The sequence below is a fragment of the Malaclemys terrapin genome, chromosome 2 (genome assembly GCF_027887155.1).
Source record: "Malaclemys terrapin pileata isolate rMalTer1 chromosome 2, rMalTer1.hap1, whole genome shotgun sequence".
In the NCBI taxonomy this organism is placed as follows: Eukaryota; Metazoa; Chordata; order Testudines; family Emydidae; genus Malaclemys; species Malaclemys terrapin.
Window position 1 is genome coordinate 137595951 of NC_071506.1, and position 27953 is coordinate 137623903.

A 27953-nucleotide genomic window follows, 5' to 3' on the forward strand; every position below is an offset into this window, starting at 1 on the left:
TTAGGCTAGTATGTTAATGGGAATGATACCCAGATTCAAGGGATGACATATTCTGTGAATATTAGGATCCAGACATAGGTGCCTGTTGCTCGCTCTTAATCCAGCGTTGAACAACTTTTGCAATTTCATTGATGATTTGTGTTTTTTTCTTTAAACCCAGCTCCTAGAATCAAGATATTTACATGATGTCAAGTATCAGAGGGGTAGCCATGTTAGTCTGAATCTTTAAAAAGCAACAGAGGGTCCTGTGACACTTTTAAGACTAACAGAAGTATTGGGAGCATAAGCTTCCATGGGTAAGAACCTCACTTTTTCAGATGCATCTGAAAAAGTGAGGGTCTTACCCACAAAAGCTTATGCTCCCAATACTTCTGTTAGTCTTAAAGGTGCCACAGGACCCTCTGTTGATATTTACATAAGAATTTCCACTTTCATTTAAAAATAAGTTTCAGAGTAACAGCCGTGTTAGTCTGTATCCGCAAAAAGAACAGGAGTACTTGTGGCACCTTAGAGACTAACAAATTTATTAGTAAGGAGGTGTCTGGCCCTTGTGGCTGCAGAGAAACAGCTTAAAAGCCAACCCCTGCACAGCTAAAAGGCTCAGAAATCAAAGGGAAATAAAAAGGACCCACGATGTGTCATTCAAAAAAACCCACACCTCATGATTTTTGAATGCTTGGGGTTGTCTCTACTACTAATGATATGCAAGGCTATTACAATGTCTGTGGTATAACTAATATAAATAATAGCATAACACATAAGCTTAATGATCCCACAGGCTAGCTTAGTTCTTTTGTAATACTCTCCTCCACTCCCTCATTTAAAACCAGGCAAACTCCCTTATGTCACTCTCCTTAAAGAGTTCATTACAGACACCTGAAGCTGCCCAGCACAGGCTTTGTGGGCTAATTAGTTGGTGTTGGTCCTGCTTTGAGCAGGGGATTGGACTAGATGACCTCCTGAGGTCTCTTCCAACCTGAATATTCTATGATTCTAATATTCAGCTGCGCTGCTGTTGCTTTGCTAATTTTTGAGAGGTATTTGGTAGATGGGGGTTCATAAGTTATCGTGCTGTATTGCTAGATTCACTCCCTATTCCCAGTGGCGGCTCAGCACCCTGTGCTCTGACAGTGAGAATTTTCCCTAGCATACAAGAACACAGATGGGCTCAGACAGGATTCACCTGTCTAAACCCACAGAACTGCCTTTGCAGATTCCAAGAAACCATTTTGTAGCAAAGAATGAGTGGGACTACAGAACCTTGCTGAGTTTTCTTGGCTAATCAGCCAGGCAGGAGAAATGCTGTAGCCTCAGGTGCTGAAATGAGCTCATTAAGGGAAATTCTGGAAAGGCACCTCCTTGATTAGGTAGGGAGATAAGTGTGCTTAATAAATAATTGCATGTTTAATGACTAGAAAAATACACTGGGCCAAACTCCCTTTCATTTACTGCTGCTGTAAGTCTGGAGTAACTCTGGATTTACACTTATGTGCTTGAGAACAGAATTCAGAGCCCTACCTAAATGGGTGACAAACACCAAACATGTATGTGTGTTATGTTATGTAAGTAAGTAGTCCCAGGTAGGCCCGTGCATCAGTGTATGCAAGATAGGTCACATGTATGCAACCAAAATTGCTGCAGCATGCACTTTGTAAGCTCAGGGCATGAGTGTTCTATCTAATTAATATTGTTTCAAAGGCTCCAGTCTGTTTCATCAGGACTTCACCACAAGATGGCATTCTCTGAACTTTCTTTTGTAAGAAACAACAAAACCCACCACCCACAATAACAATAATAATTAAGAAGAAACACTCCAAACCCTCCTCAGATTCTCTGAAATCTGGGGCAAAGCAAGAATTGTCAGGAAGTAGTTTCTCCTGTTGCAAAACAATGATACTGCTTTCAGAGAGCTACAGGGGAGAGTGACGGAGAAGTCCCTTTAAATAAAAAAAGCGAAATACAGTATTGTGCATCTTGAAATCTGAAACCAAGAAACAGAACTGCAGGGGAAACAAGGGGAAAAAGTCTTGCAATTTCAGAGGACAATTGCTGCAAGTGGAGTTTAAGGAGCAAAATATATGTATATACATTTCAAAGCTATTGAATGGCATTTTTGGAGAAGGCTGTGAAATAAGGGAGCTTTGGAAGTAGAGAACTTTTTTTCCCCCTTTCTGGATATAATGGCAATTGCAAAGCAAAGAGTCTTGAGATTCGGCTTCAGATTTCTCTTCTTCGCAACGTTTGTATTAGCCTGTGATGGACAAGGTGGAAATAAAGAGAACGGAGGTCCTGCTTGTTATGGAGGATTTGATTTGTACTTCATTTTAGACAAGTAAGTTGGTTTGTTTTTGTTTTAGATGAATCCTTCACCAAGGCATGGACATTTTATCAATTGGCACTTAAAAGAGGCTTGACTTAGGGTTTGTAAAAGACATCCTGTCTCCAAGGGATCTGATAAAGGTTCTACTCTTATGGCTTTATTTTTGTTTTGGTAACTTCTACAGTAGCTACAATATGCCTTTCTGCAATGATATATATAGTAGATTTGCCCAGCTTTGTGAATTGAAATGTTTTGTTATTGTGATTAGTGTAGATGCTATAGTGGATACTTTACAGTGTCCTAAAATTGGCAATGAGGAAGGATGGGAGGGAGGGAAAAAAAACTGGTTATATCTGCTTTTTCTCTGACCTGCAAAGGTTGAGGCACTTCTAAAAGGAGATGGCAGGGGAACGTTACCAGAGGCATTAATTTTTAGCTCACCTCTTTCAGAGGAAATGCCAGTCTGACTGAAATGTTACTGTTCAACCATTTTCCCCATTAGATCCAAATGTTCCAGTTTAAGTGACTAGTTGATTTAAAAAAAAAAAAAAATGCTCTTTAGCGGCTGAATACTCTGTTTCAAAGAAAATCTGATTTTGGTCACTGTGATGGAAAATATATAGACTTTCTTAAGGCTTTTTTTTAAAGTCAGCCAGTTTTTCTCAGCCCTCAGTCAGATTTTCTTTGTTCCCAGTTAATGAAATGCATATTTTTACTGCTTAACTAACCAATAGTATACAGTGAGGATAAATGCTTACTCATGTTATTTACCACTCATATGATACGTCATTGTTTTTGCATTAGTGGCTTCTTGCTGTAATTTAAAGACCTTCAAATTGCACTATATACAAGTTGAAAAGATAGGAAGCTCTCCAAAAAAGTGTGGAAAAGAAACTAGTTAACCCCATCTGTATTTTGCAGTGGCTCCCAGATTCCATTAGTATAAAAGCCCATTCTAAATTACAGTTAGTTATGCAGCAAGATACTTGATTTAAAAAAAGATAAATACACTGGATATTTAGGAAAACCAGAATGTTAAATACTCAAGGAAAAAGTGATTTTATTTTCATTTTACTTAGTCCAATGAAAAAGTTCTTCTCAACTACAGTTTCTTATTGCTTTGGTCATTCTGTTCTGTCATTTGGAATAGTTCCTTTTATCACCAGATTTCATAGCAATGCTTCTAGAAAAAATGTTGAGTATGATTTCTATTGCAGATTACTTACATACACTAAGTTTCCCCTAAGGTTAAAGTTGAGGTGGCTGGAGGTTTTTCCCCTCTCCGTAGATATGCTTTGTTATACCTCGGAGTTGGTTTAATTTTTATAAATGTCTAAATCGAAGGCATCCTCTTATGACATAAAAAGTGTAACCTGCTAGACTTGCTAAGAGGATTGTGAACTTGGGTGGAAAAGTGAAAATTTGCTCAGCCAGTACAAACCCCAAAGGTAGAAATGCTGCACCAGTACATGTATATCACTGGTTCATGTTACACTTCCGTAAGCCTCATTTTGCACTGGTGCAGCTGCTCTACATTTGGGTTTTTCACTGGTGCAAAATTCTTTAATGTAGAAAGGGTCACAGATGGGGCCTGATTCAAAACCCATTGAAAAATTTCCATGGGCTTAGGAGCAGGTTCACAGTGCTAAGGTACTACCATGTTGGATGCTCTGTGGACCTGATCTTGCAAGAAACTGAGCACCTCTGTGGAGATGGGTCTGATCAGCACCTCACAAAGGAAACTCAGCACCCTGCAGGATTGGGTCATCCAAACACCTTAGATAGAAAGTAGCAAGAAATGGCCAGAGCTACCACCTCCTTTATACCTTCTTTATGTTTTGCAAAAAATGGGTTATCTGGTCCCCATCAGCCCTGATCTAAGTGTATGTAATTCCATCAACTTCTGTGGAGTTGCTGTCAGGCACAATGGGTCTGAATTTGGCCCCATGTTCATGTGCTGTCTGTTGTCATCCTATCAGGTTAATTGCCCATATGTGATGTGTGGCTGAGCAGTGATCCGTGGTGTACATGGTGAACCTCACAGTCTACTCCTCACCTACTGACAGCGGTGTCTAGGTGTCGTTTTGTTTGGCGTGGGGAAGGCACAGTTTAAAATTGCATCTTTTCTTCATCCTGCTGATCTCAGGGTCGTTCTTGTTCAGCTTCCGGACAGGGTTTAGCAACCCAAGGTCATGTGGCCCTGTGGTGGATGGGTGGGAGGGGGAGATCTCGGAAGGATGGGCTTTCACCAAGTATCCATTGCTGCCAAAATTATAGGAAACCTTTACACACTATCTTAGGATGTGTGTGTGGGGGAATAACAACCGGCCTCAGTGATTCCCTAGCAGGGTCACCCCACATGTCTTAGGCAGTCAGTCAGTTTGCTACTCTCATGTTATCATTCTGGGGCATAAAGACAGAAGGAGAATACTGGGATTATTCTTGATCCGGCCACCATGTGAAATAGTCAGTTTGCATGCAGGGTTTCAGACCATTCTGTCTGCAACCTGGATGCCTCTCCTGTCCATGGTCTGGGGGAACATGTTCAGTTCAACAGTGTATCAAGTGAGTAGCCAGGACCCCATAACAATAATGCAGAACCCTCTGCGCAAGGACAAGGCATGATGGCACAGATTCTGAGCATAGCCTGCAATGGCCATTTTTTTTCAATGACAGAGTACATGCTCATTGTAAATATCCTTTTTGCTGTAGTCTGATTCTGAGGGAAGCTCTGAGAGCCAGTCAGGGTTCTGACATGAGATTCTGCATGCAGTACCATCAACAACCATGCCATGTTGTACAAGTAACATGGTTATAGGGCATGACATGGATTTAAATGGATACTAAATCTAATTAAAAAAACAGGAGTACTTGTGGCTGCTACTCTGAAACCTGAAATAAATCTAATTAGGCACTGAGGCAGAGGAGACAGTAGAGGGCTCCAGCATTGCTTGACTTCCAGGGCTGTGTTTATTTTTTTGATATTATTTCTTATGTCTCAGAATGAAACTCTTCCCCGTTCCTGATTAGGGTCCTTTATCACTGGGCTTTAATTATTTTTAAGGTAGATCCAAATGAAGACAGTGAAGCAGATCCTGATCTCATTGCTATTCACGGCCTGGTGAACTTAGAGGTACAATCAGGAACTGTTCCCTATTGTACAAAACCCACATGAAAACATGCTTCCTGCCTTGAAGAGTTAAGAACGTGGGAATTGGGAGACCTAGTCTCCTGTCTCTGACTGTGGCCAGCAACAGATACAGTAGAGGAAGAACTGAGAACCCCACGGTAGCAGATGTGGGATAATCTACCCATTTGCATTACATCTCATCCTGATCTCTAATAGCTAGAGATGGGCTGGTGATCTGAAGTTTAATATCCTTTCCAAAAGGATGATGATGATGATAATTATGAACACTCAGAATATTCATGATATCTATATAAATGTCCAATCATTTTTTTTCTTAGTTGAATTTACAATCTGAGGCCCCAATCCTACAAACTCTTACACATTTCTTCTGGTGTTTGAGCCTTTAGAGTTCTGGTCAGGTCACATTTTCAAACTTTTCTCTGTAACCAGGAGGACTAGAAAGTTATTTAACAAACAACAACAACAAAGCAGCTGAGGTGATCCTGTATTCACTTGGATCTAAGTAAAACACCAAATATCATGAGACTCATCAATTGCCAGTGCAGGCTTCTTATAGGCATCTTGCAGAAACAGGTCTCAAGAAGAGATTTGAAGGTGAAGAGGGTAGTACAGAAGAGATGAGGGGTGGCATTCCATGCATAAGGGGCAGTGTGGAAGAAGGTCCTGGTGGGAAGCTAGCAAACAGGCAGACAAGGTTAGCACTACCAATGGAGAAGAGGACCCAGGATGAAATAGGGGAAATAAGACAGAAGGAAAACTTGTGAAGGGTCTTGAAAATGAATGAAGCTTGAACAAGAAACCAAAGTCAAGCTTGAGTTTGTGTTGGAAAAAGAGGGAGACAATGGAGAGATTTGAAGTCAATGGAAAGATTCCCAGTGGTTTTAGGATTAGGCTCTCGAAGGAGGTTAGAATGACAGGGAAAGAAGACAACCTTATTAGCTGGGTTTTGTGTGGACGAAGGGGTACAATGGGATGTCAGGTATGCCAGAGAAGAGTTGTTTATGATAATCAAGACAGGAGATGAGGAAGGCTTGGATAAGAGTTTTGACTCTCTGAACAGCACACAAAGAATTGCTCTTAGAAATGTTACAGAAGCAGCAGCAAAATCTGGATGCAGTATGGATGTGCAGAGCAAGAGAGGAGTCAAAGATCCCTTAGGTTATAGATCTGAGTGTTGAGTCCTAATTCACTTAGTCAAAACTCCCATTGATTTCAAAGGGCACACTCCTGAGACATCAATGGATATTCTGCGTGCTGAGAACCACTCAGGATTTAGCCATTTGTAACATTGCCTGAGAAAGGAGGCTGGGCTTTGGATTAGGAATTTTGCATTAGGAACTCAAGCTTTGGTCCAGTGAGAGAAAGGAATGACTTTCCACTGTGGTTTATTTTAATCCTGATATTTGTACTTCTGCAGCGAAAAAGATCAATATCTGAAATCAGGACCTTCAATATTACCTGAGATGTTCGTTGCCAGTGGGGTCTGAGCCCTATAATCCGTGGGCTCAGGTTTTCAAAGTTGCCTTAGGATATTTAGACCCAGATATTCCATTAGTTTTAATGCAGGATCTGGGTTTAAATCCCCTAGACTTTTTTTGAAAATCTCAATCTATAACTTTTCTTTTGGTTTCCTTGAGGAGAGGGGTTTCTTAGGCAAGAAATATGAAGTTATCCCAGCCCTTCAAGTACATACTATCACCATATAGTATGCCGTGCCCATTCCAACAGGTTCCATCAGTGAGAACAACTATTTGGATAGAAAAAAAGGGAATTTTTGGACTGGCTGGTTTATTGTTTAGCAATGTGCTGAACCAATCAGAGATTTCTCTGACTGCAGAATGTTTTCCACAGATGTGTGCAAGTAACAGGAACTTCTTTTCATCCCTGGTTTTACGGGGTTATTGGCAAAATGTACCCGGAGGCAGATATTTTTTGATCATGCAGCATAAACTGCATTGCTGCCCAATGCAGTTAGAGGGGGCTGATGTTCTTTAGCACGGGCGTTTTTAGATTGTACTGTATTGACTTTTGAATTAATTAATTAGATGGTGCGATATTGGAACTCATGAAGAAATCTCTCTGGTGTCTCATTATGTTGGACCTGAGTATTATGGAAATAAGGAAGCTGGGTGTAATTATGGATGTTTGTGTGAATTAGTGGTTGGGACAGCCACAGCCATTAGTGGTTGTGGCACATTACCTTTTTATGATTTGAATTGCAGTATTGCCTAGGAGACTCAGTCGTGAACCAGGACCCCATTGTGCTAGGTGCTGTACAAACACAACAAAAAGATGCTTCCTGCTCCAAACAGCTTACAATCTAAGTCTAAGATAAGAGACAACAGGAGGCTACAGACAGATAGGGGAGCCTATGGAAACAACGAGAAGATATTGGTCAGCATGATAGGCAGACCAGTCTTTTGGTTGGTTTGTTCCATTCACTATTATCTAACAAACTTGGGGGGAGAGATAGCTCAGTGGTTTGAGCATTGGTCTGCCAAACCCAGGGTTGTGAGCTCAATCCTTGAGGGCACCACTTAGGAATCTGGGGCAAAATCAGTACTTGGTCTTGCTAGTGAAGGCAGGGAGCTGGACTCAATGACCTTTCAGGGTCCCTTCCAGTTTTATGAGATAGGTATATCTCCATATAGGTGTCACAGCATATGATTGACTAATGCATTTATCCATCCCCTTTATAATATGTCTAGCACCAAACTACCTAGGCACCAGCCACTTGAACACTGGTTAGGAGAGGCTCACGGAACCATTGATTTGCAATTCAAGAGGTGAATAATAAATCCTGGCACTAATATTTTCTGTCATTTACAAGCCCAAGGTTAAAGGCCTTATTTTCAAAGGGGACTTCTCAGAACAGCCGGCATTTTATACCCACCCACACGAACAAATGCATAAAACTGATTTGTCGGCGAATGCATGCAAACAGGTGTGCGCATGCAAAAATTTGCATGAGCCAGATGAAAAATCTAGCAGTAAGAGAACAGTGATGAAGGGAGGCAAGAAATCTGAGCCATTTCCTGTGATCCTTTCATTGTCCATCCAGCCATTCTATTTTTAACAAACCGCATTGAAATGAACTCCCGCTATTAAAAGTACATATAACAAATAAAGGGCTAGATCTTTCTCTCCCTTATACTAGCTTTACTTGGTATAACTCTGACTTAAATAACTCCTGTAACTGCTCATTTGCACCAGTATAAATAAGGGGAAATTGAGCTCACCGAGTGATGGGAAGCAGACAAAAATAAGAAGCATTTGACATCACATAGAGACAAGACTGTCCTCCAGGAACCACTTCCTGTGGGGAGGGGGGTGATTCTTCCCATGGGAGAAACAAAAGCTCTAGCAAAATCCATCCACAGAACTTTCTGGAACAGAGTGCTAGTCTAGCTGTTTTAGTCACCAGAGATACAGGCTCTGTGGAATGAAGACACTTTTGCCTCTAAGGAACCAGTTCAAATCTGTCCCAAGTCACTTGAGACAAAAGCTTTTTACTATCTGATGACTGGTGACCATTGTGAAAGGTCTCAATCCAGTTTGTAATGGTCTGGTGTCTACCACACACAGTTGGCACAGCTGTTGGTTGTCTCACTAGGTTGACCAAGGCATGTAGCCTGAGCTTCCTGCTTGCTGCCCCTTATATGTGTTTCTTTAACATTAGGTGTAAGGTGTGTTGTCAGGACTGTGGAGAAGCTTGTAGTTCAGCTGTCTTTGTACCTGTTCTGTGGATAAATGTAACATAAGAATGGCCATACTGACCAATGGTCCACCTAGCCCAGTATCCTGTCTTCCAACAGTGGCCAATGCCAGGTGCTTCAGAGGGAATAAACAGAACTGGGCAATCATCAAGTGATCCATCCCCTGTTATCCAACCACAGCTTCTGGCAAACCGAGGCTAGGGACACCCAGAGTATGGGGTTGCATCCCTGACTATCTTGGCTAATAGCCATTGATGGACCTATCCTCCATGAACTTACTTAATTCTTTTTTGACCTTCACAACATCCCCTGGCAATTAGTTCCACAGGTCGACTGCATTGTGTGAAGAAGTACTTCTGTTTGTTTTAAACCTGCTGCCTATTAATTTCACTGGGTGGCCATGGGTTCTTGTGTTATATGAAGAGTAAATAACACTTCCTTATTCACTTTCTCCAAACCATTCATGATTTTATACATCTAACACATTCCCCCCTTAGTTGTCTCTTTTTCCAAGCTGAGAAGTCTCAGGCTTTTTAATCTCATATGGAAGCTGTTCCATGCACTTAATCATTTTTGTTGCCCTTATCTGTATGTTTTCCCATTTTAATATATCTCTTTTGAAGAGGGGGCAACCAGAATTGCTGGCAGCATTCAAGGTGTGGGTGCGCCATGGATTGGTAGGTAGTGTCTGTTGCCTGATCTACAAAGGATGAGGGACTAACAGATTCCCAACTAATCAGCCTGGTTCTTTGGCTCAAACTGTAAAGCTATTTGCATTTAGCTCTGGAGATCTGCAGTTCAATTCCTGATGTCTAACATGATGGCAGCTATGACAATTACAGGCTAACTGACTTCAGTGGAATTCTTGTTCTCTTAGACTTGGACTGCATTTGGTCATAAGGACAAAACTCTGCTCTGGTTGCAACTGAGCAAGCCCTGAAACACAAATCACATCACACTACAATGTTTAATGGTTGGTCTTTATTAGTGAGTGGCCGTGTAGACGGGCACAGACTCACCTGGCGGCACATCCTGCTGGTTGTCTTCAGAGCGCCCTCTGTCAGCCAGTGATCCACTACCACTGCTGGCCCCCCATGTCCCTCACAGGACCCCAGTGCCCCTTTAACTGGATGTTGCCCCCTGGCAGTACCCCCACAGTTCTGGGTCTCCCCCTCCCAGGGGAACCCCCACCCACTGTCCCCACTTCACCTCAGTCTTGGCTACTGCCCAGTCTCCATCTAGCCCCATTCACTGGGGCAGACTGCAGTATAAGCCACTCATCACAGGTAAAGGGGTTTGGACCTGCTGCCTCCAGCTTTCCGTGGGCTGCCCCTGCAACCCAGTACCTAATAGGCCTTACCAGGCCTGCAGCCTGGGGCTTTCCTAGGCCGGAGCTCCCCGGCTCCCTTGGCCTTTCCCCACTCCAGATACCTGGTTAAGCTCCCTGCAGCCAGGCCCTTCTCTGTCTGAATGCAAAGACAGACTGCTGAGCTCCTGGCTCCCAGCCTCTTATACAGGCCAGCTGTGGCCTGATTGGGGTGTGGCCCAGCTGCGGCCGCTTCCCCAAACAGCCCAGCTTTTAGAGCTACAGCCCTCTTTCAGGGCTGATTTCAAGCCCTTCAGGGTAGGAGCTGGTGACCACCCCAATATGTACAGGCCTCATGCAGCTCAAACAATAGAGTTAAATCACTTTACTAACAGTGATGGGGTATGTCCAAACCTATTGGCTTTTTCCAAATGTCTCTTGGAATACCTGGGAAGATGGAATGAAGTGGCTGGCTCTTCCAATAAAACCATACTGATCTCTAAAGAGCTCAGTAAGATGCTGCAACAAAATTTCCTGGGCCAAATTCAGCTCTCATTGACAGCCATGGAATGAAGTGGAGTGACTCCATTCTTGCACTGGCATAACTGAGAGAAGAATCTGACCTCCATCAATCTCTAAACCAAACACCTTTCTTTTTTGTTTTGTCCGCTGTTGGCATGTATGTACAAGTAGATATGAGCTTAGATTCCAAGGCCAGAAGGGGCCATTGCATGAAGTCTATGGGCCTGATTCTGTCTTCGAATACACTGGTGTAACTCCACTGGCATCATTGGAGGAGAGGAAACCAATGCAAGTGTGAACAAGTGTCATTGGAAGTGTAAACAAGTGTGATTGGAATTGGACACTGTGTGTGGTGGGGTGACATTGACGTAAAGAGCATGAATAATAATTTGGCCTTAATTCAGGAAAACACTATAGCACATATTTAACTTTAAGCATACTTTTAAATATTGATGTCAATGGGACTAAAGAACATGCTTAATTGCTTTCCTGAATCAGGACATTACCATGCAATGATAGAAACTCTGAGCCAGATCTGGTTCTCATTATACCAGTGTAAGTCTTCTAGCCTCATTTGGATTTACCAAATGCTAATGTCGTTGATAGTGGAATTTACCTACTTGCTACAGGCATAATGGTTTAAGTTTACTCCAAGTATGCATTTTTTCTGCAGTAAAGAGAGGTCCTGGCACTCTCATTATGATATTTCTTAGCTGTTCTGTACACATACTGTACAAGCCATAAGGTTGCATCATCTTGGCTGGTTGGTCATTTTGTTCCTCTTGCTAGATCTACAGTTATAAACATAACAAATTCAGATGTTTTATTTTAAACAGTTAGGCTGATTGGTACTTAAAAAATTATTATATCATTTTGCAGCAATGGTGCAAAAGACTGCTAGTAACGTAATCGTAAGCTATAGCATTTTGTGCTATTATGGTTGATTATAACAGTTGTTGGGTTTGGGGTTTGTTAATTTTTTAATGACTTCTCCCTGGTTAAATTGAGACATGCAGCCAAACTGCACCAGGTTTTGAGCTTGCAAGAGCAAAACCATGCTCGTCTCTATTTGATATGAGCTAAACTGGAACCAAATATCTGAACCTCCTGAAAGTCTAGGGGGATCAGCTAAATGGGACCCAGATCTTGTGACCCCCTCCTGGTTTGATGTGTGTTCTTGACGCAAAAACCAAAACCACTCACTGCTCTGGCTAGTTCTGTGTTCTTTTATTAGATTCGAGGGGGCCTTTCGGAGATATAAGAGTCTTTACTCAGGCAAAGCTTCTGTTGATCTCAGTGAGATTTCCCCCAACCCTGCAGAGTATGAATAATAATAAGGGGGCTTGGTACTCCTTCCATTGAAGTCAATGGCAAAACTCGTATCGCCTTCAGCGTGAGCAAGATGAGGTCACAAGCAGGGATTGAAGGATTTGACCTTTTGTCTAAAAGAGAGCCTTTAAATTCTAGATTTTGCTGCCTTTTGGGGTTTTTTGAGGATAAAGAGCAAGCGACAAACAGTGCCAAGTAAACAGCTCCCAATAAAACCATGTCTGATGCAGCTGTTAGGGTAGAACTTGCCATGGCTAAATGTCAGGTTGAAGACGCTCTGAGAAGAGGAAGAGCAGAAAGCAGGGGTGGCTGAATAACTGAGGGTATGTCTACTTTGCAATTAGACACCCACGGCCGATCCGTACCAGCTGGCTGGGAGTATGGGGATGTTTATCTGCTTCAGCCCGAGCTCTGGGACCCTCCCACCTCACAGGGTCTTATAGCCCGAGATCCAGCCTGAGCCAGAATGTCTACACTGCAATTAAACAGCCCCTAGCCCAAGCCCTGCGAACCCGAGTGAGCTGGCATGGGCCAGCTGTAGGGTTTTAATTGCAATATAGACATTACCTGAGAAGTGGATAGTCAAAGAGGCTTCATTGTCATTACAAAATAATACTTGGCCTATGCACAGTGCCTTTCATCTGCAGATACCACTGTGCATTATGTGTATTAATGAATTAAGGTTTGCAATGCCCCTGTGATCATCACCATCTTCATTTTAAATGGAGGCATGGAGAACTTAAGGGGTTAGAGTTTCATATGAGCTCAGGTGCCATTTAAGCGCCAAAATAAGTAGCTAGGTTTTCAAAAGTGCTCAGTCCTTTGGATGTACATTTGGGTGCTGAGCTCTGTTGTCAATCTGGCAGCAAGTGCCACAATGAGGGATGCTTTTGGAAGATCAGACCTTTTTTTAGTTTCTTGGATGGGAGCTGAGCTCCCTTGACAATCTGGCCTCGGTTGTGAGCATGTGGACTAGAACTTGGGAGACCGGCCTCTGAGTCCCCGGCTCTAACCACAGCTCAGAAATGAGAACCAATCAACATTACAATATGTACACGGAGGAGAACTGAAAATCTCGTCACTGGTGAGGCTGCTGCTGTTGCATCTGTAGACACAGTTGTGATGCCAATTTGCCCGGCTGAAGAGAGCGTACCAATAGCAAACAGTTCCACTGGGTCATGTGGGCAACCCACAGTCCCAGAAGCCATGTTACTGGATAATATACGGGAAGGTGGAATTACAATATTTGGTACTAGTGTCTGGGGCTGTGAATTCAGCATCAACAAGCTCTTCAATGCATGCATAGTATAATAGCTCTTGATTGGATTTTGCTAGCATGGTGTAATGAACTGGCTTTGTGTGTGTAAGTTAATGAGGGCCCAGAGAGAAGGTAAGAGATCTGCTACTAACATTAGATAATGGACTTTTTGATAAGTCAAATGTCTGAGAACAGGTTGGGAAACCAGCAACTACTGGTCTTCAGTACCAGTTTGAATACCTGCTCTCGCTCGCTCGCGCTCTCTCTCTCTCTCTGTCAGGCCTCAAGCAAGGCACTTAACATCCAAGAAACTGGAGGGATAGCTCAGTGGTTTGAGCATTGGCCTGTTAAACCCAGGGTTGTGAGTTCCTGGGGGGCCTTTAGGGAACTGGGGTAAAAATCTATTTGGGGATTGGTCCTGCTTTGAGCAGGGGGGTTGGACTAGATGACCTCCTGAGGTCCCTTCCAACCCTGATATTCTATGTTTTTCCCACCTCTGTAAAAATGGGTATAACAATCCTTACCTATTAGACAAGAGCTGTTGTGACAATTAGTTACTTGGAGCTTGTGAAGAGTTTTGAAACTAGAAATGACTGTATAATAGGAAGGATGATGTGTGCTTGTCATGGAGTAAAATGAGCATTCTCAACATTTTCCATATAGTGACACCACATGCATACATGGAGCACCCCTTTCCCATCTAGCAGGGACCCCTCTCCTTTTCAGCAGTAACTAGACTCCCTAATATGTGTTTGTTACCCCAGTAGGGCAGGGGGCAACCCCCCCCCCCCATTGAGAAGCCTTGTACTAGAAGCAATGGCATACAGTCAGTTATATGCAAAAGATTTAATTTTGGGGAACCAGTTCTGACCTCACAGTGGTGTAACTCTGCTGAAGACAGTGGATTGAGTCTGGATTAACGCCTCCCTACCTGAGATGAGAATCTGGCCCTTTTTGCAGGGGGCCAGTGAGTTGTTTTTATAAATATCATCATAGAGAGAAGGATAAGAAGCTCTGCTAAACCCACATGTGAAATCTCTGCCGGTCTTGGACCTTGTGCTGTTCTTCCCCTCTGTGTGAATATATGTGTGGGAAGGTTTCATGGAAAAAGAAGAGCTGTAATTTTAGATGTTTGGATTCTTGTTCCAAAGGGATGGGGGGAGGGTGAAATTGAAACTGCAGCTTATGTGGAGAATTAAAAAGCAGTGCGTAACTGAGAAAACTGCCTTTTTCAAAACCACTTAAAACCAAGTCCAGTGGAACAACAATCACAAAGGCAAACATTTAAACAGAGAATGTAGTTTGCTGGCAACTGGCATACAAGCAACTAGGTTTTAAACTCAGTTCTGGCTAATGCTGTGCTTTAAAAAAAAAAAAAACCAACCCCAGGACTTCTCTGAGCCATGGAAAATGGCACTGTTTTATATAACGACCTACATACCATATGGGCTTTGTGGCTGTTTCTCATTTGAAGCTGCCTCACTGTGTTTAAGAAAAAAAATTGTGAAAACCAGCCTAGTTCAGAGGCTTCTAATAGGAACACAGGAATACAATGCAACAATGGTCAGTAGATGATGATTCTGGTAGAAAGAGGGAGTGTTGCCTAGTGGAAAGAGCACTAACTGGGACTTGGGAGAGCTGGGTTCAATTCCTGGCTCTGCCACTGACCTGTGGTATGACCTTGGTCAGGTCACTTTGCCTCTCTGTGCCTCAGTTACCCCATCTGTAAATGACCCCCCTTTTTGTAAAATGTTTTGAGATTTACCAATGAAAAGTACTGTATTGGAACTAGGTATTATTATTAGGGTCCAAATTCTGATCTCATGGAAGTCAATGGGAAAACACCCAGTGATTTCATTGAGAGCAGAAAGAGGGCCCATGATCAAGTTTCATCTGAAACTATGAATTTACATGCAAGCCTGAAAGCACTGCAGTGTCATTGACTAAAGTGAAGAGCGCACAAAGCCATGTAGCAGAACTAAGATTCGGGGTCTCAGAACAAGAAAGTAAATCAGGTTTTTAATGAGTTGCTGTGAACAAAAATGAAACAAATCTATGAATAATCCATACACTGTGGCTTGGCTTTGCATTGCACTTAGTCAGGGAAGTGATGTCACGTCATTAACAGCCAGGCCGGACTTGTATGCACCAGCTTCTGCATGTTGTGATGATTTCATTTATGGCTCTCAGTCTGGTTTCCCAGAGAGGAGACATAACAGAGAAATGTTAGATACTTTTACATGTTTTTCAAAAGCTTATCCACGCCCAGCCCCAAACCTCCACATTTCTTGTCTCTTGGATGATATTCAACTCAGCCTTTAACAGGAATATTGTTGCTCTTTCAGTTGTAAGACTCTGTAACAGCAGAATAAAGAAAAACCCAACCGAGCGGATTGAAACAATGTAAACTCAATAAGAGTACTTGTGTCAGTGCTCACCAGTGTGAGTAAGGATTGCACAAATCTATGCATAGACTGATAAGCAGACTTGCTGCGTAGATTGTCTAGTTAGCCTCGCTTTTTTGCTGTTTATCAATGTAAAAAGGAAAAATCTTGTCTCAGTCCCAATCCAATAAAAATCAATGACAAATCTCCCTGTGAACTCACTGAGAGCAGGATTAAGGCCCAATCGGTGTGACCCTAGGTACCCCTATATTCGCACCCTACCCACTACTGCAATAATATCTTGATGAAATAGGCCCTGTGAGGTATCATATGAAAGCTAATAACATACTGGCTATTAATATCACTGTAAAATGCATGTATTAATATTATATGTGAAGTTGTGAATTCCCTCTGCATGATGTTAGTAGGACAAATTTAAGAAGAGACAATCTAGTGTAGGTAAAGGTGATAAACAGGTCTGTCCTAGATAAAGGAATGTGGCTTTACCTCAGTTTACATGTTAGCTGTAACCGAAGCTATCAAACTAAACCACTGGGGGTTATCCTGCTCCTGAACTCGAGAGACAGAGAATTAACATGGCTCCTGTACCCCAGAGAGAGACAAAAGACTGAATCCCCGGGAGGCCTTCTTGACTTGTAAGAAAAAGGCAATCTCTTTGGGACTATAAGGAGCAAAGAGAGACTCCATCTTTATCCTTCATCTTAGGAGACAAAGAAACCAAGTGATTCGATCTCTGTGGTGGGTCCTGGCCAGTAAAAAAGCTGGAAAGGAGACTGTGTGAGAGAGACCATCTTGAACAAAAACTGTATCTTGCTAGTTTAAGTTTTAGACTTCTGGATGCATGTTTTCATTTTTATTTGTTTGCAGCCATCTCTACCTTTATCTCTTTTACTTGGTATCACTTAATCCATGCCCTTTTGTTAATAAACTCGATTTACTTTTACTATAAACTAATTCCTTGCTGTGCTTGAAGGGAAGGGTATATTTACCCTGTTAAATTAAGAAGCTGTGATGTACAGGCTCTTTAACAGAGCACTTGTCTTCTGTCAATGTACAGCAGCAGGGGCTGTGCATTGCAAAAAAAAATCTCTGAGGAGCTCGGGTGCTGGCATTCACTGATTGCCACCTGCTTGGTAAGGTTTAGGCCGGGAGAGCCTTGAGGAGTCTTCTGGTGAAGAAGACAGACTGGTGCGGCAGGGAGCTGACAGACAGTCTAATCTCCAGCAAAACTCACTCTTGCTGAGGTGGATAGGTAACTCTGTGGCCCGCAGCGCTGAGTATCCCAGCAGCATATTGCAGTCTTTTACTAGAGAATACACCAGTTATGGCTGAATTATAGGTCTAAGATATTTTACCTCTCATTGTCACCAGCACAATGGAAACAGTGGTTTAGATTTAGGAATCTTTCCTTCCTTCCAAATGCATTATGTTCCCCAAATGCACTCAAGCTGATAACTAGGCACAATGACACAGTGAGTAAGCCAGTGGAATCCACCCAAAATACTTGACAGTGACATAGATCAGCGCTAACCCTGGGTTATTTGCTTACTGCCAAGTTAAAGGTCTAACAGAGCTGCCATATATTCTTGTCAAGAAGCAGCCTCAAATGCTCAACTTAAGTATAAATTATATGCTTCGCATTTCAAAGCTGTGTCTGAGATATGATGTGATTTCCACCCCCCACTCCCTAACCCCACTTTAAGGAAACACAAAAAGGAGTTTTAGTTGTAGAAGTTTAGGTGTAGTTTTAGTTGTAAAAGAAATGATGAGATGAACAGATGTATAACAATACATTAGGCTGGGAAATAATAAAGCAGTGGCCTAACTATATGAAATTAAGCTAATATTTCCTGCAATGATTGTTTTCCCAGATCAGGAAGCGTCCTGCACCACTGGAATGAAATCTATTTTTTCGTAGAACATCTTGCCCACAAGTTCATAAGGTAAGAAATGCTAGTTTTGCAGATAAACCCAACTGGGTGATGTGAGCTGCGAACTCGGAGTCAGATCCCATGTGGTGCATATGCTGATTCATACCAGCCAACAGTCAGACCCTAGGTCTTTTTAAGGGATTGAGTCCTGTTCACTTTTTTTATGCAAGATGCCCCATTGATTTTAATGGTAGTACTCCAGAGGTAAGCAGCGATTGTCGCAAATGCACTGAGCCCCTGAAGATGAGCAAATAAATCACTTCTATCTCTAATTTCTATGGGTCAGATTATACCATCCTGTGGAAGTACCATGGGGAGGGTAAAGATACCTCTAAGGCTCTCAGCTGCCATGTGGTGGAAGAGGGGGAGTGGAGTTTGCCTCTGCAGGAAGCGATCAGGAGCAATGTCTTTCCAAACCACTTGAATGTTCGAGTAGCTGTTGGGCGAGCCTGTGGGTTGTGAGTCCAATGTGAGAAGTGAAAAGACACAGGCTAGTCTCCTCGCACCTCCACATAGTGATAAGGGGACACTGAAGTGTACAAACTTGCTTCTGTGACATAACCTCATTGTGGAAATTATGCAAACAGGAATGGCATTCGCTTCTAGAGGGAACTGCTTAGGAATTTGCATGGTTTTGCAAGGAGGAATGAGACTTCATAAGGCTCCCATCTGCTGATTCCAGCCGGCTCTATTTAGGCCTCCATCTTCTTATGATTCCATTATTATTATGGTAGCAGTCACAGGCCCAATCAAGATCGCACCCCCATTGTGCTAGGTGCTGTACATACATCTAGTGAGAGAGAGTCCCTGCCCTAAAGATCTTACAAGAAGACAAGACAGAGAAAGGGTTGGAGGGGAGCAGTGGTACAAGGAAGAGTCATTGCAAGGAGCCAGAAGGGTAAAGCAAGAGAGAGGAGAAATACTGACTAGGTGAATGAATGGAGAAATGGATTGCAAATCATTCACTCTCATTTCTGTCTATTCTCCGTCTCCAGTCCCCAGCTGAGGATGTCATTCATTGTTTTCTCAACTAGAGGCTCAACTCTAATGAGGTTAACTGAAGACAGGTAAGAAGAATTTGGGGCAATAGCACAAAGCAATGTCCTTCCTTTTGCACTTTCTCCCTATTTCTGGCTAGTGCATTCTGACTTCATATCAAATGACTCGATAACTTTAAATCACTTGGCTGTATTTAACATCTGATATGCATGTTAGGCTCTTAAAGGAAGAGCCAGTCAAAAATTTTAATCAACACCGTTTTTTGGTGGAAAATTGTTTCCTCCCTCCCACCCACCCAGAGAGTGTCTGCTTTCCTTGAAAATTTTTTATTCTTTTCATCAGAAAAGAAAATTGAAAAACCCAAAATTTTCAGCTGAAACCCGAAGTTGTTTGTTTTGACAAATACTTGAAATTTTCTGTGGAAATTTCTTCCACTCCCTCTCCCCCTTCATTTTTTGTCCAGTGGTTCGCCTTCGTGTCACAAAACCTGGCTTTTGTTTAGTGTTTCAGTACAGAGGCAAAGGGCTAAATGGGCCATGGAGATGGGTGACAGGGGAGGAAGGGGAAGCCAGTAATTCCTCCTCCTTCCCCCGCCATTGAGTCTCAGTGAATCCTTTCCTTTCTCTTCTTGCATCAAATTCATGCTCTTTTGTCCTCTTCTTCAGAGTCTTGTATTGTCCCCCCATAATCTACCCCTCTGCTTGAATTTCCCCCTATTCCCCATCTTGTTCCCAATTCCTACCATGTTATTCCTCTCTTGCTCCTACTCCCAGTTTTATACCATCAGTTATGTTACCACTGGCTCTTGAAACTGTTTCCCCTCTACTTGGCAACCTAGGTGAAGTCCCCCTCCTTAAATCAATTTCTTCTAGGATAACTCAGTACTTGGGTTGCCTCATTGACAAGCCTCCCTACGCCTTCCTTTACCTGAATTGTTCTCCCATGCCTTTGTAATGATCCCTACCATGGGTTCTCAGCACCTGAGACACTGAGCGCCAAAGCACAGACCTCTGCAACTTGAGCAGAAAGGAGTAACTCCATTAGCTGGCAGCAGTAGTAGGCTATTCTCTTCTAGAGAGTATTCAGTTACTAGAGGGGGGATGCTTCACAAGTGTATTACATTTTGTCTTGTCCCTGCTTTCCCCATCTATCTGAACCTGCAGATTCTTCAGAGCAGAAAAGAGGTCTCACTCCAGTTTTGTAAAGCATTGTGTACATTTGTCGCACTCGTAGCTGATTTTTAATAACCCTATATTAATAAAGTGAGCCAGTATACCAATCTGTGGCCAGTAGAGCAGTTGAATTGGAACATCAGAAAGATCAAGTTTGGAGCAATTGTTTTGAAAAGGATCTTCTTTGTGTGGGTAACTGCAAGAACACCAACAGGCATTCTGTTGGGTTCTTGCTTTCTCTAGAGGATTCTGAGTAGAACTGGGAGTGCAGGGTGGGAGTGGGATCTAGCCCGTGGAAGGGTAAACTCTAAAGACTTGGGCTGAGATTTTTTCAAAGCTATCTAAGGGATCTGGATGCCCAGTTTTCATTGTAGTTCAAACTTTGCACCCTCGATAATCTGTATGTTATTCCCTGATAACCAGAAACTTCTATGCTCAAACTCTGTTCACTATTTTTTTTAACATCATCTTAATACAATTTTTTAATCCAGATCCCTTCAGGCAGCTTTGAAAATCTCACCTTCAGAGAATAACCCTCCGCTTCAGGATCTTATTCTCACTTTTCAGGACCTTTCATGGAGTTTACTCACCTCTGCTCTAGGGGTGAGAGAGCAAATGGACAGAAGAAGAGGGTCTCTGTTTGTGCAAAGTGTGGGAACTATGGTCAGTCTCCTGAGAAACATTTGTAGGTGGTTCCTTCACCATTCAAAAAAAGGAACTGCCCCCCCCCCCAAATAACTTATCTCCCCCTGCCATAAACCAAAACACCCTGACAGCAGGTTTCATAACTGCCTAATAGCAGAGGAAGCACCTGTGTGCCAGATTTGGACAGCTGAATATGTGCCAGTTCTGATCTGTCTGAAGTGCACATGCTGGTTGCTTGACTTTGAGCATATTGAAAGGGGAAGAAAGAGAGAAATCAGAGCAAGACGTTGTTCCCCCATCATAGGCCTGTCCTTTGATTTTTTTGCCTTTTCTCCATGCTGGAAGGGGAGGAGTGGGGTTGCTTTCACCGCCAGTGCAGAGAAGCCCAGTGCTTTTCCAAACATTATTTTTCTCATCTGTAGTTCACCTCTTTCCAGACACTTTGTTTGGGGTCCCTGTACTATTATGGAAAGTGCATTGAAGTGGGTGAGAGGTTGGAATTGACTGATCTGTATAATTACTTAGAGGCATTTGTGATGGATATTAAGATTAATGAGAAGCCTTTGAAATGAATAAGGAGCTATAACACAGGCAGGCAGAGGATCTAGGTGGGTTCGGTGGTTTTTGACCGGGCCAGTTTATAAGCATAACACTTTTGGAAAGTATTCCCATTGTTCCCTCTTAGAAAATCAATGGGAGACTTTTCATTGATTTCAAGTGTAAGTTGGATCAGGCCCCTTTAATCATTACAGTTTCCTCTGTTAACTTCATTGCCACGTGGAAGAAAAAATGTGTAACACATGCGAATGCTGTATGAATAGCATATGTTTTACATATTGGACTTCTCTAAGATTGCATACCACCATAGCTCCTGTTTATGAACTAATAGGAAACTGGCCACTTTCCTATAGTATAGTCTACATGCATACCAGCCTAAAAAATGCTATTAAAACTGGCCAGTCGGGGCATGAAATCTACTCCTCTGCCATTTACAATAACAATGGAGGACAATGAGAAAATTAATTTTATTTAACTCGATTATCAGACGAAAACCCATCCCCCTACAGAATGGGCAAGGCTCCATGTCACATACATAAGAAGGCCTGCTACTTATGTACATGAAACCTTTGTTTCCATATGGGAATGTATAAACTTACCCAACAGACCTAGAAATGATGTTGATTTCAGGCAGGACAGTAGTGTGGCACTAGCTAAAATCCAGCATGCTGGCGGGTGTCAGTCTTCTGTTTCGGCTGGAGGATTGACAGGTAAAATGAGGGTCTGTTGGCATATATCATCAGCCTTCCCGATGTATAGCTGTGTGCAAAGGCTGTAATTAGCAATGGCCTTTTCTTTTATTTGGATTTGTAAAAAAGCATCTTTGGGTGATGGTTTGGATGAGCCCATTTGGAAAAGGGATGCTGCCAGTGCCTGTGAGATCCCCAGCAGAAAAAGTGAATGGGGCACTGAAGCCCCATTTGCGAAGTGCTGATGCTCTGATTCAGGACATCTCTAAAGAACATGCTCAGCTTCCTGCTAAGTGTTCAGCCTCACCAGCGTCCAAGGGCATCTGGAGGTGACGGACACTCTTGGGAGGCTCTCGATCTCTTCTAGGGCTGAGCTGTTAACAAGGAGCATGAACCCAGAGAACACGCCAGGTGGGAGGAACGTTAGCATGTGAATTTAAAAATCATAATTCCAAACTGAAAAGTTGCTGATCAATATTAATGCAGAAAATGTTTTGGTCGGCATAGTAACCCTGGGCTTTGTTATTAATTTGTATTGAGAAAATCTCCCCCCACTCCATCCCCCATCCAACTTTGCCTTTAGTGTCACAGGTGACAATGACTCATTCAGCCCCCAGTCCTGCAATCCGTTCCACCAGGGCAGATTCCCCTCACCATCCTGCTGGCGCTCTGCATAGATTAGCCATGTGGATCCAATTGCAGACTCGGACCCAGACAGTGCCATGTATATTACAAATCAAAGAAGCTTTGATTACATGGGGTTTATTAACCAGAGTATGTTATCACCATAAAAAGGAACCTTTTAAAATGAAAACATATGAATACCTAGTACTTGTAAGAAGCTGAATCGTTCTGAAAATTTTCCTTTGGGAAAATTTGTTTGTTTGTTAAAGGATGGGGAATCCAGTTCAGATAAAATAAGATCTGATATCCTGGAATTTCCATCTCATCCTATCCTATTTTGAAAGTGCCTATCAACATTAAGACAAGCTCATCCTTGAATTAACTCCCTTGAAATAATTGGAGATGAATTTGGCCCAATTTATCTAAAGCCAAACTGAATTGCCAGAAGCTGGGAATGGGTGACAGGGGATGGATCACTTGATCATTACCTGTTCTGTTCATTCCCTCTGAAGCACCTGGCATTGGTCACTGCCAGAAGACAGGATACTGGGCTAGAGGGACCTTTGATCTGACCCAGCGTGAGCATTCTTTGGTTCTTATGAATTTTTTAGTGTATTTAGGACAAATCACTTTTTCAATTCTTGTTTTTCATTTTTCTATATTTTGTTCCTTTAAGATCTAGCAATAGAAGGGTCAGAGTATCCTGAGACAGACAGTCTGTTTTTTGAAATTCAGAGCCTCACTATATCCTATTTGGGTGATTCACTATATCCTAAAACTCATGAAAAAGCCTGTATTTCCAGCTGGGGAGCAATAACCCCATAATTTTCAGAAGTGAGCTCATTTCTCAGAGAATTGCTGCCCAAATTTGAAGACTCAAATGGTACAGATAGATGGAAGCATGGAAATTTTATCCCCAAATCATTTTTGGTTCTTGCATTCCTGGAAGAATCCTGGACCCATACAGCAAAAGAGATTTAGAGCCATGTGGCTAAATATCTCTGGCATTCAGGCCTGCAGAGTTAGTGTGGTCCTGCATACAAATTGATTTAATCTAGTTCCCATGAAGATAGCATTAGTTCATTCAGAGATACCCTGCATACCACAAAAACTTCATCTGGGCTTTATAAAAACATCTAAACTGTACTCAGCTCTTACACGTTGGTGTCTGCAACTCAGTGAATCATGTCCGTCCCCCCAACCCCACTTAGCTTCTGATTGATCAGTCACTATGCCTGGGTTTCCAAAAGATTAAATGGGACACCCTGAATCTTAAAGCCTTTTACATTAGCTCATTAATCTTGAAGCTGGGTTTGGCTGGGAGTGGAAGGCATCGTGTCCAAATATACTGGAGCCTGCCGGATGATCTTATATTATCGATATCACATTCCTGGCTGTTTGATTCAGCTTGTGTCATCACCAAGCACAACTAAAGAATAAGAGCCAGATGTAAGTCAGCAGCTCCACTTGTCTAGCCACAAGATATACTGGGGTTGTAAAGGGAGTATGAGTGTGGAGAAATACATATGCCAGAATATCACAGGAGATGTTTCTGTCGTGATGCTTTCTCCAGGCTGTGAGACTAGCAATGAATATCGACTCTGGTCTAGTTTTCACACCCCTAGAGAGAGAGGCAGTCAAGTGTTCCCCTGTTACCGCTTAAAAATAAAAGCCTTTAATTCTTAGGTTACCAAGACTGTGGCCAAAGTTTGTACTTCATTGCCTGACCTGCCATTATGTAGCCAATGGAATAAAACGTTTCTTTGTTGTTATTTACAGTAGCACAGACAGATGGCCGAGAGGAGGGAACTAGGAGCATTCCCAAACATAGCAATTTTCTTTCTCAAATACCTGCCTTTAAAGCAAGGATTTAGATGCCCAAATTCAGCTCCCTTTGGTTCTTTTGAGCATTCCAGCCTTAAGTGCCTTGTTGGAAGTGGGATGCATGCTCCGGAAGCTCTATTGACGTCAGTGGGTGGGTGCTGCAATCCACTGCAGGACCTGAGTTGACTGGGCTATGTCTACATGCACAACGCACTACACGAGAGCTCTCCCATCGGCATAAAAAAAACCTACCCCCGCGAGCGGCATAAGCTGTGTCAGCAGGAGAAGCTCTCCCACCAACATAGTGCTGTGCACACCAGCGCTTACGTCAGTGTAACTTATGTCCCTCGGGGGGGGGGGGTGGAATATTCACACCCCTGAGTGACATAAGTTTGCTGACAAAGGCTGTAGCAGTGTAGACATAGCCTGACTTTTCTCCATGCATGTACCCATTGCCTTCCACCCATCTGCCCGCATGTCAGATCCTGACCAACATACATTTGCTAACAGAAATCTTTGCACCTTGAAGTCTTTAAACCACAAGTTGAGGACTTCAATAGCTCAGATGTAGGTCAGAGGTTTGTTACAGGAGTGGGTGGGTGAGATTCTGTGGCCTGCATTGTGCAGGAGGTCAGACTAGACAATCATAATGGTCCCTTCTGACCTTAAAGTCTAAAGTCTATGAGAACTAAGGGAGCGTCTGTCTTAATATTTCAGGGATCAGATACGTCAAGGCCTAGAAGAGCTGCAGAAAGTTCTGCCAGGAGGCGACACTTACATGCACGAAGGATTTGAAAGGGTGAATAAACGAATCTTAAAGTGCTTCTACAATGTCTTTCGGCAGGGGGGACTCAGAGTGCTTTGCAAACACTAATTAATTCATGAAGCCATAGAACGCCCCCCCCCCCCCCCCCAGGAGGTAAGTGGTATTATCCATGTCTTAACGGATGGGATCCTGAAGGCAGAAAGATTGAGGAACTGGGCTACGTGGGGCGGGGTGTACATCATTCACCCTGCTGATTTTAGGCTGGAATATTATCTCCTCAGGCTATAGTATCTTCCTGTGTCCCTGTCTTCGGTGCTGGGCGTTCCCTCTTCAGGAGAGCAATCGAGGGCACAGGACAGCTGCACCCTGTCCACGGAGCTCCATTTGGAGCTGTGCTGCTAAAGGGGGGCAAGCTGCAGGAGACCACAGCTTCGGGTGGATGACCTTGGCCTTGAGTGGATCCTGCAGGTCATCGGCTAGGTTTGAGGGCTGGCCTCACAGCCTGTTCCATGGGGTGGATAAGCCACCCCACCTTGTAGTCTCCTCTCCCTCTTGCCGTGCCCTGCTGCAGACTTTATTAGCTCAAACATTTGCATGCAAACCGCACAGAATTTCTTTATTCCTGTCTCCCACCTTCACTAAACATTTTAGAGGTTTTTGAAAGCAATTATGCCCCCCGATGAAGATGAATTGCATTCCTGTAGTCCAGCACATGGGAAAATTACAGTGCATTCCAGGCTGCAAGGAGAGCTAGCCAAGATTTGGTTCTAGCCAGAAATGAGCCTGAACAAAACTCCCAGACCCAAACACCCCCAAACCTTGCAGGGGTGCTCAAAATCCAAAGCCAGATCCAAATTCAGCAACCAGAATCCTAGCTCCAAAGAGGAGTTCAAAGCCCAGATGCAGACCCATCTCTTAATTCCAATCTCCGATACACACAGAAGTGTTTGACCTCTGTCTTGCAAAATCTGCTTGTTCATGTGTAAAGCGTAAAATGCAGACAGAGGAATTTCCACCTGAGATAAGATTAACACAACTCCTGCTAGCTCACCCCATTTGGATGAGCAGAATTAGAGTGTAGGGTGCACATGGTATCCTTGTACTCCCCGTCTGTGTGTGTGTCTCCTTCCACCTTTTGTCTTATCCTAGACTATTAGCTCTTTGGAGGCAGGGACTGTCTTTTTGTTGTTTATGTGTACAGCACCTAACACAATGGGGCCCTGGTCCATGACTGCGGCTTTTATGTGCTACAGCAATAGACATAATAATATTAAGAGCACACTAAAATTAGCCCAGGCATTAGGCTGGGGCTCCCAAATTCATTACGGTCAATGGTGATGCTAAATTTGACTGTGTCACACTAAGTAAATGATGAGATATGCTATAATGTCCATCTCAAGGGTTGGCAAAGGGAACACAGGTACAAAACAGTGTCAGGATACATGCAATGTGAACCCCCAGCTCTTGGAACTGAGCCTAAGCAGAGGGAAATGTAAAATTGAAAACAAAATTGTGCAAAAGTTTTTTGCATGGGGTTACAGAATGTAAAGGGGACATTAATTTCAGAATGAATGTCGCCTGCGATAAAATGCAGTCTCCATATTTGCAAAAAGAACAGGAGTACTTGTGGCACCTTAGAGATTAACAAATTTGGAATCTTTGCTGCCACTTCCAAGTTGCTAGCAGGTCAATTAGAAGCAATCACTAAGTATTATTCAGTTATTGCTAATGCTGCTGTTTGGATTTAATTTCAGGCAAGTGAACAGATTTACTATGAAAATGTGCAAGGTAAGAGTGTGTTTTCCCCGTTCCTCTCGCTTTTTGTCTGTGTGATTGACTTCAGTCCTGGAGTGTAAACTTACTAGAGGACAAGGGTGTGACTGTTGCTTTTTGCAGGAATTCAATGTTATTCAATGCAGTTTCCCCTGAAGAGCAATAAAGGACTTTGAATACATTTCATATTGAGGACTGAGGGCCAGTTGTGTAAAGAGGCAGATTGGTGTTGTGATGTTTAGTGATCCCTCAGTGGTTAAAGTGGTTGATTCGGTGTCCGGTTCCATATGGCAGTGCATAACAACAAAACTTCACCGTGCCAGTCTTAGACTCTGTCTGGAAAGCTCAGCCCCATTAACTCCCCCCTTCCCCATATATATAATATCTATATATGAAATTATACCATTCCGGTTTGGTAATGTTTTTCTCTCTCACACACATACTCTCACACTGCAGAGGTACAAATGACGATGCAATGTGCAAACCAGTGGAGAATCAGACACACAATTCTGTAAATATTGGCCTATGCATTTTGTATTTTCACAAGGCCTGGCATTCTGTTTTCTTTGTACTCATTGTGCTTTCCATTGTTTTTCATCAAGTCATTGCTCTTTTATTGTTGCATGATTGTGTGAGAGAACCTTTTTATTAGTCTAGGCTGGGATTTTCGAAGGAGACTAAGCGAGATAGGTGCCTAAATCCCATTGACTTTCAGCAGGAGTTGAGTACTTGATTTCCTGTAGATGCCTTTGAAATTCACAGTCTTACCATATAACACTCTCATTCATTTCTATAAGGACATTCAGTGTCCCATGAGTACAGGCTCCTCCTTCCATATTTATAACTCCCCAAGGTCAGGAACCGTGGCACAGGCTGTGTGATAGTCTGGTCACAGAACAGAAGGGAAGTTTGTGCCTGTCTGCAAAAGCAAATGGACCCAAACCAGATCGTTCCAGCAAAAGTTG

General features: G+C 42.9%; 1 protein-coding gene across 1 annotated transcript in view; it reads left to right on the forward strand.

The window, feature by feature from the left end:
- The first annotated feature begins 1819 nt into the window (after positions 1-1819).
- ANTXR1 (ANTXR cell adhesion molecule 1) overlaps positions 1820-27953 on the forward strand; it is a 181850-nt gene continuing 155716 nt past the window's right edge. Inside the window, exons 1-5 of the mRNA XM_054019546.1 lie at positions 1820-2332; positions 17879-17950; positions 18934-19005; positions 25167-25248; positions 26970-27003. Of these exons, the coding sequence (XP_053875521.1) occupies positions 2181-2332; positions 17879-17950; positions 18934-19005; positions 25167-25248; positions 26970-27003 (412 nt within the window). The 5' untranslated portion in view covers positions 1820-2180. The remainder of the gene's footprint in view (positions 2333-17878; positions 17951-18933; positions 19006-25166; positions 25249-26969; positions 27004-27953) is intronic.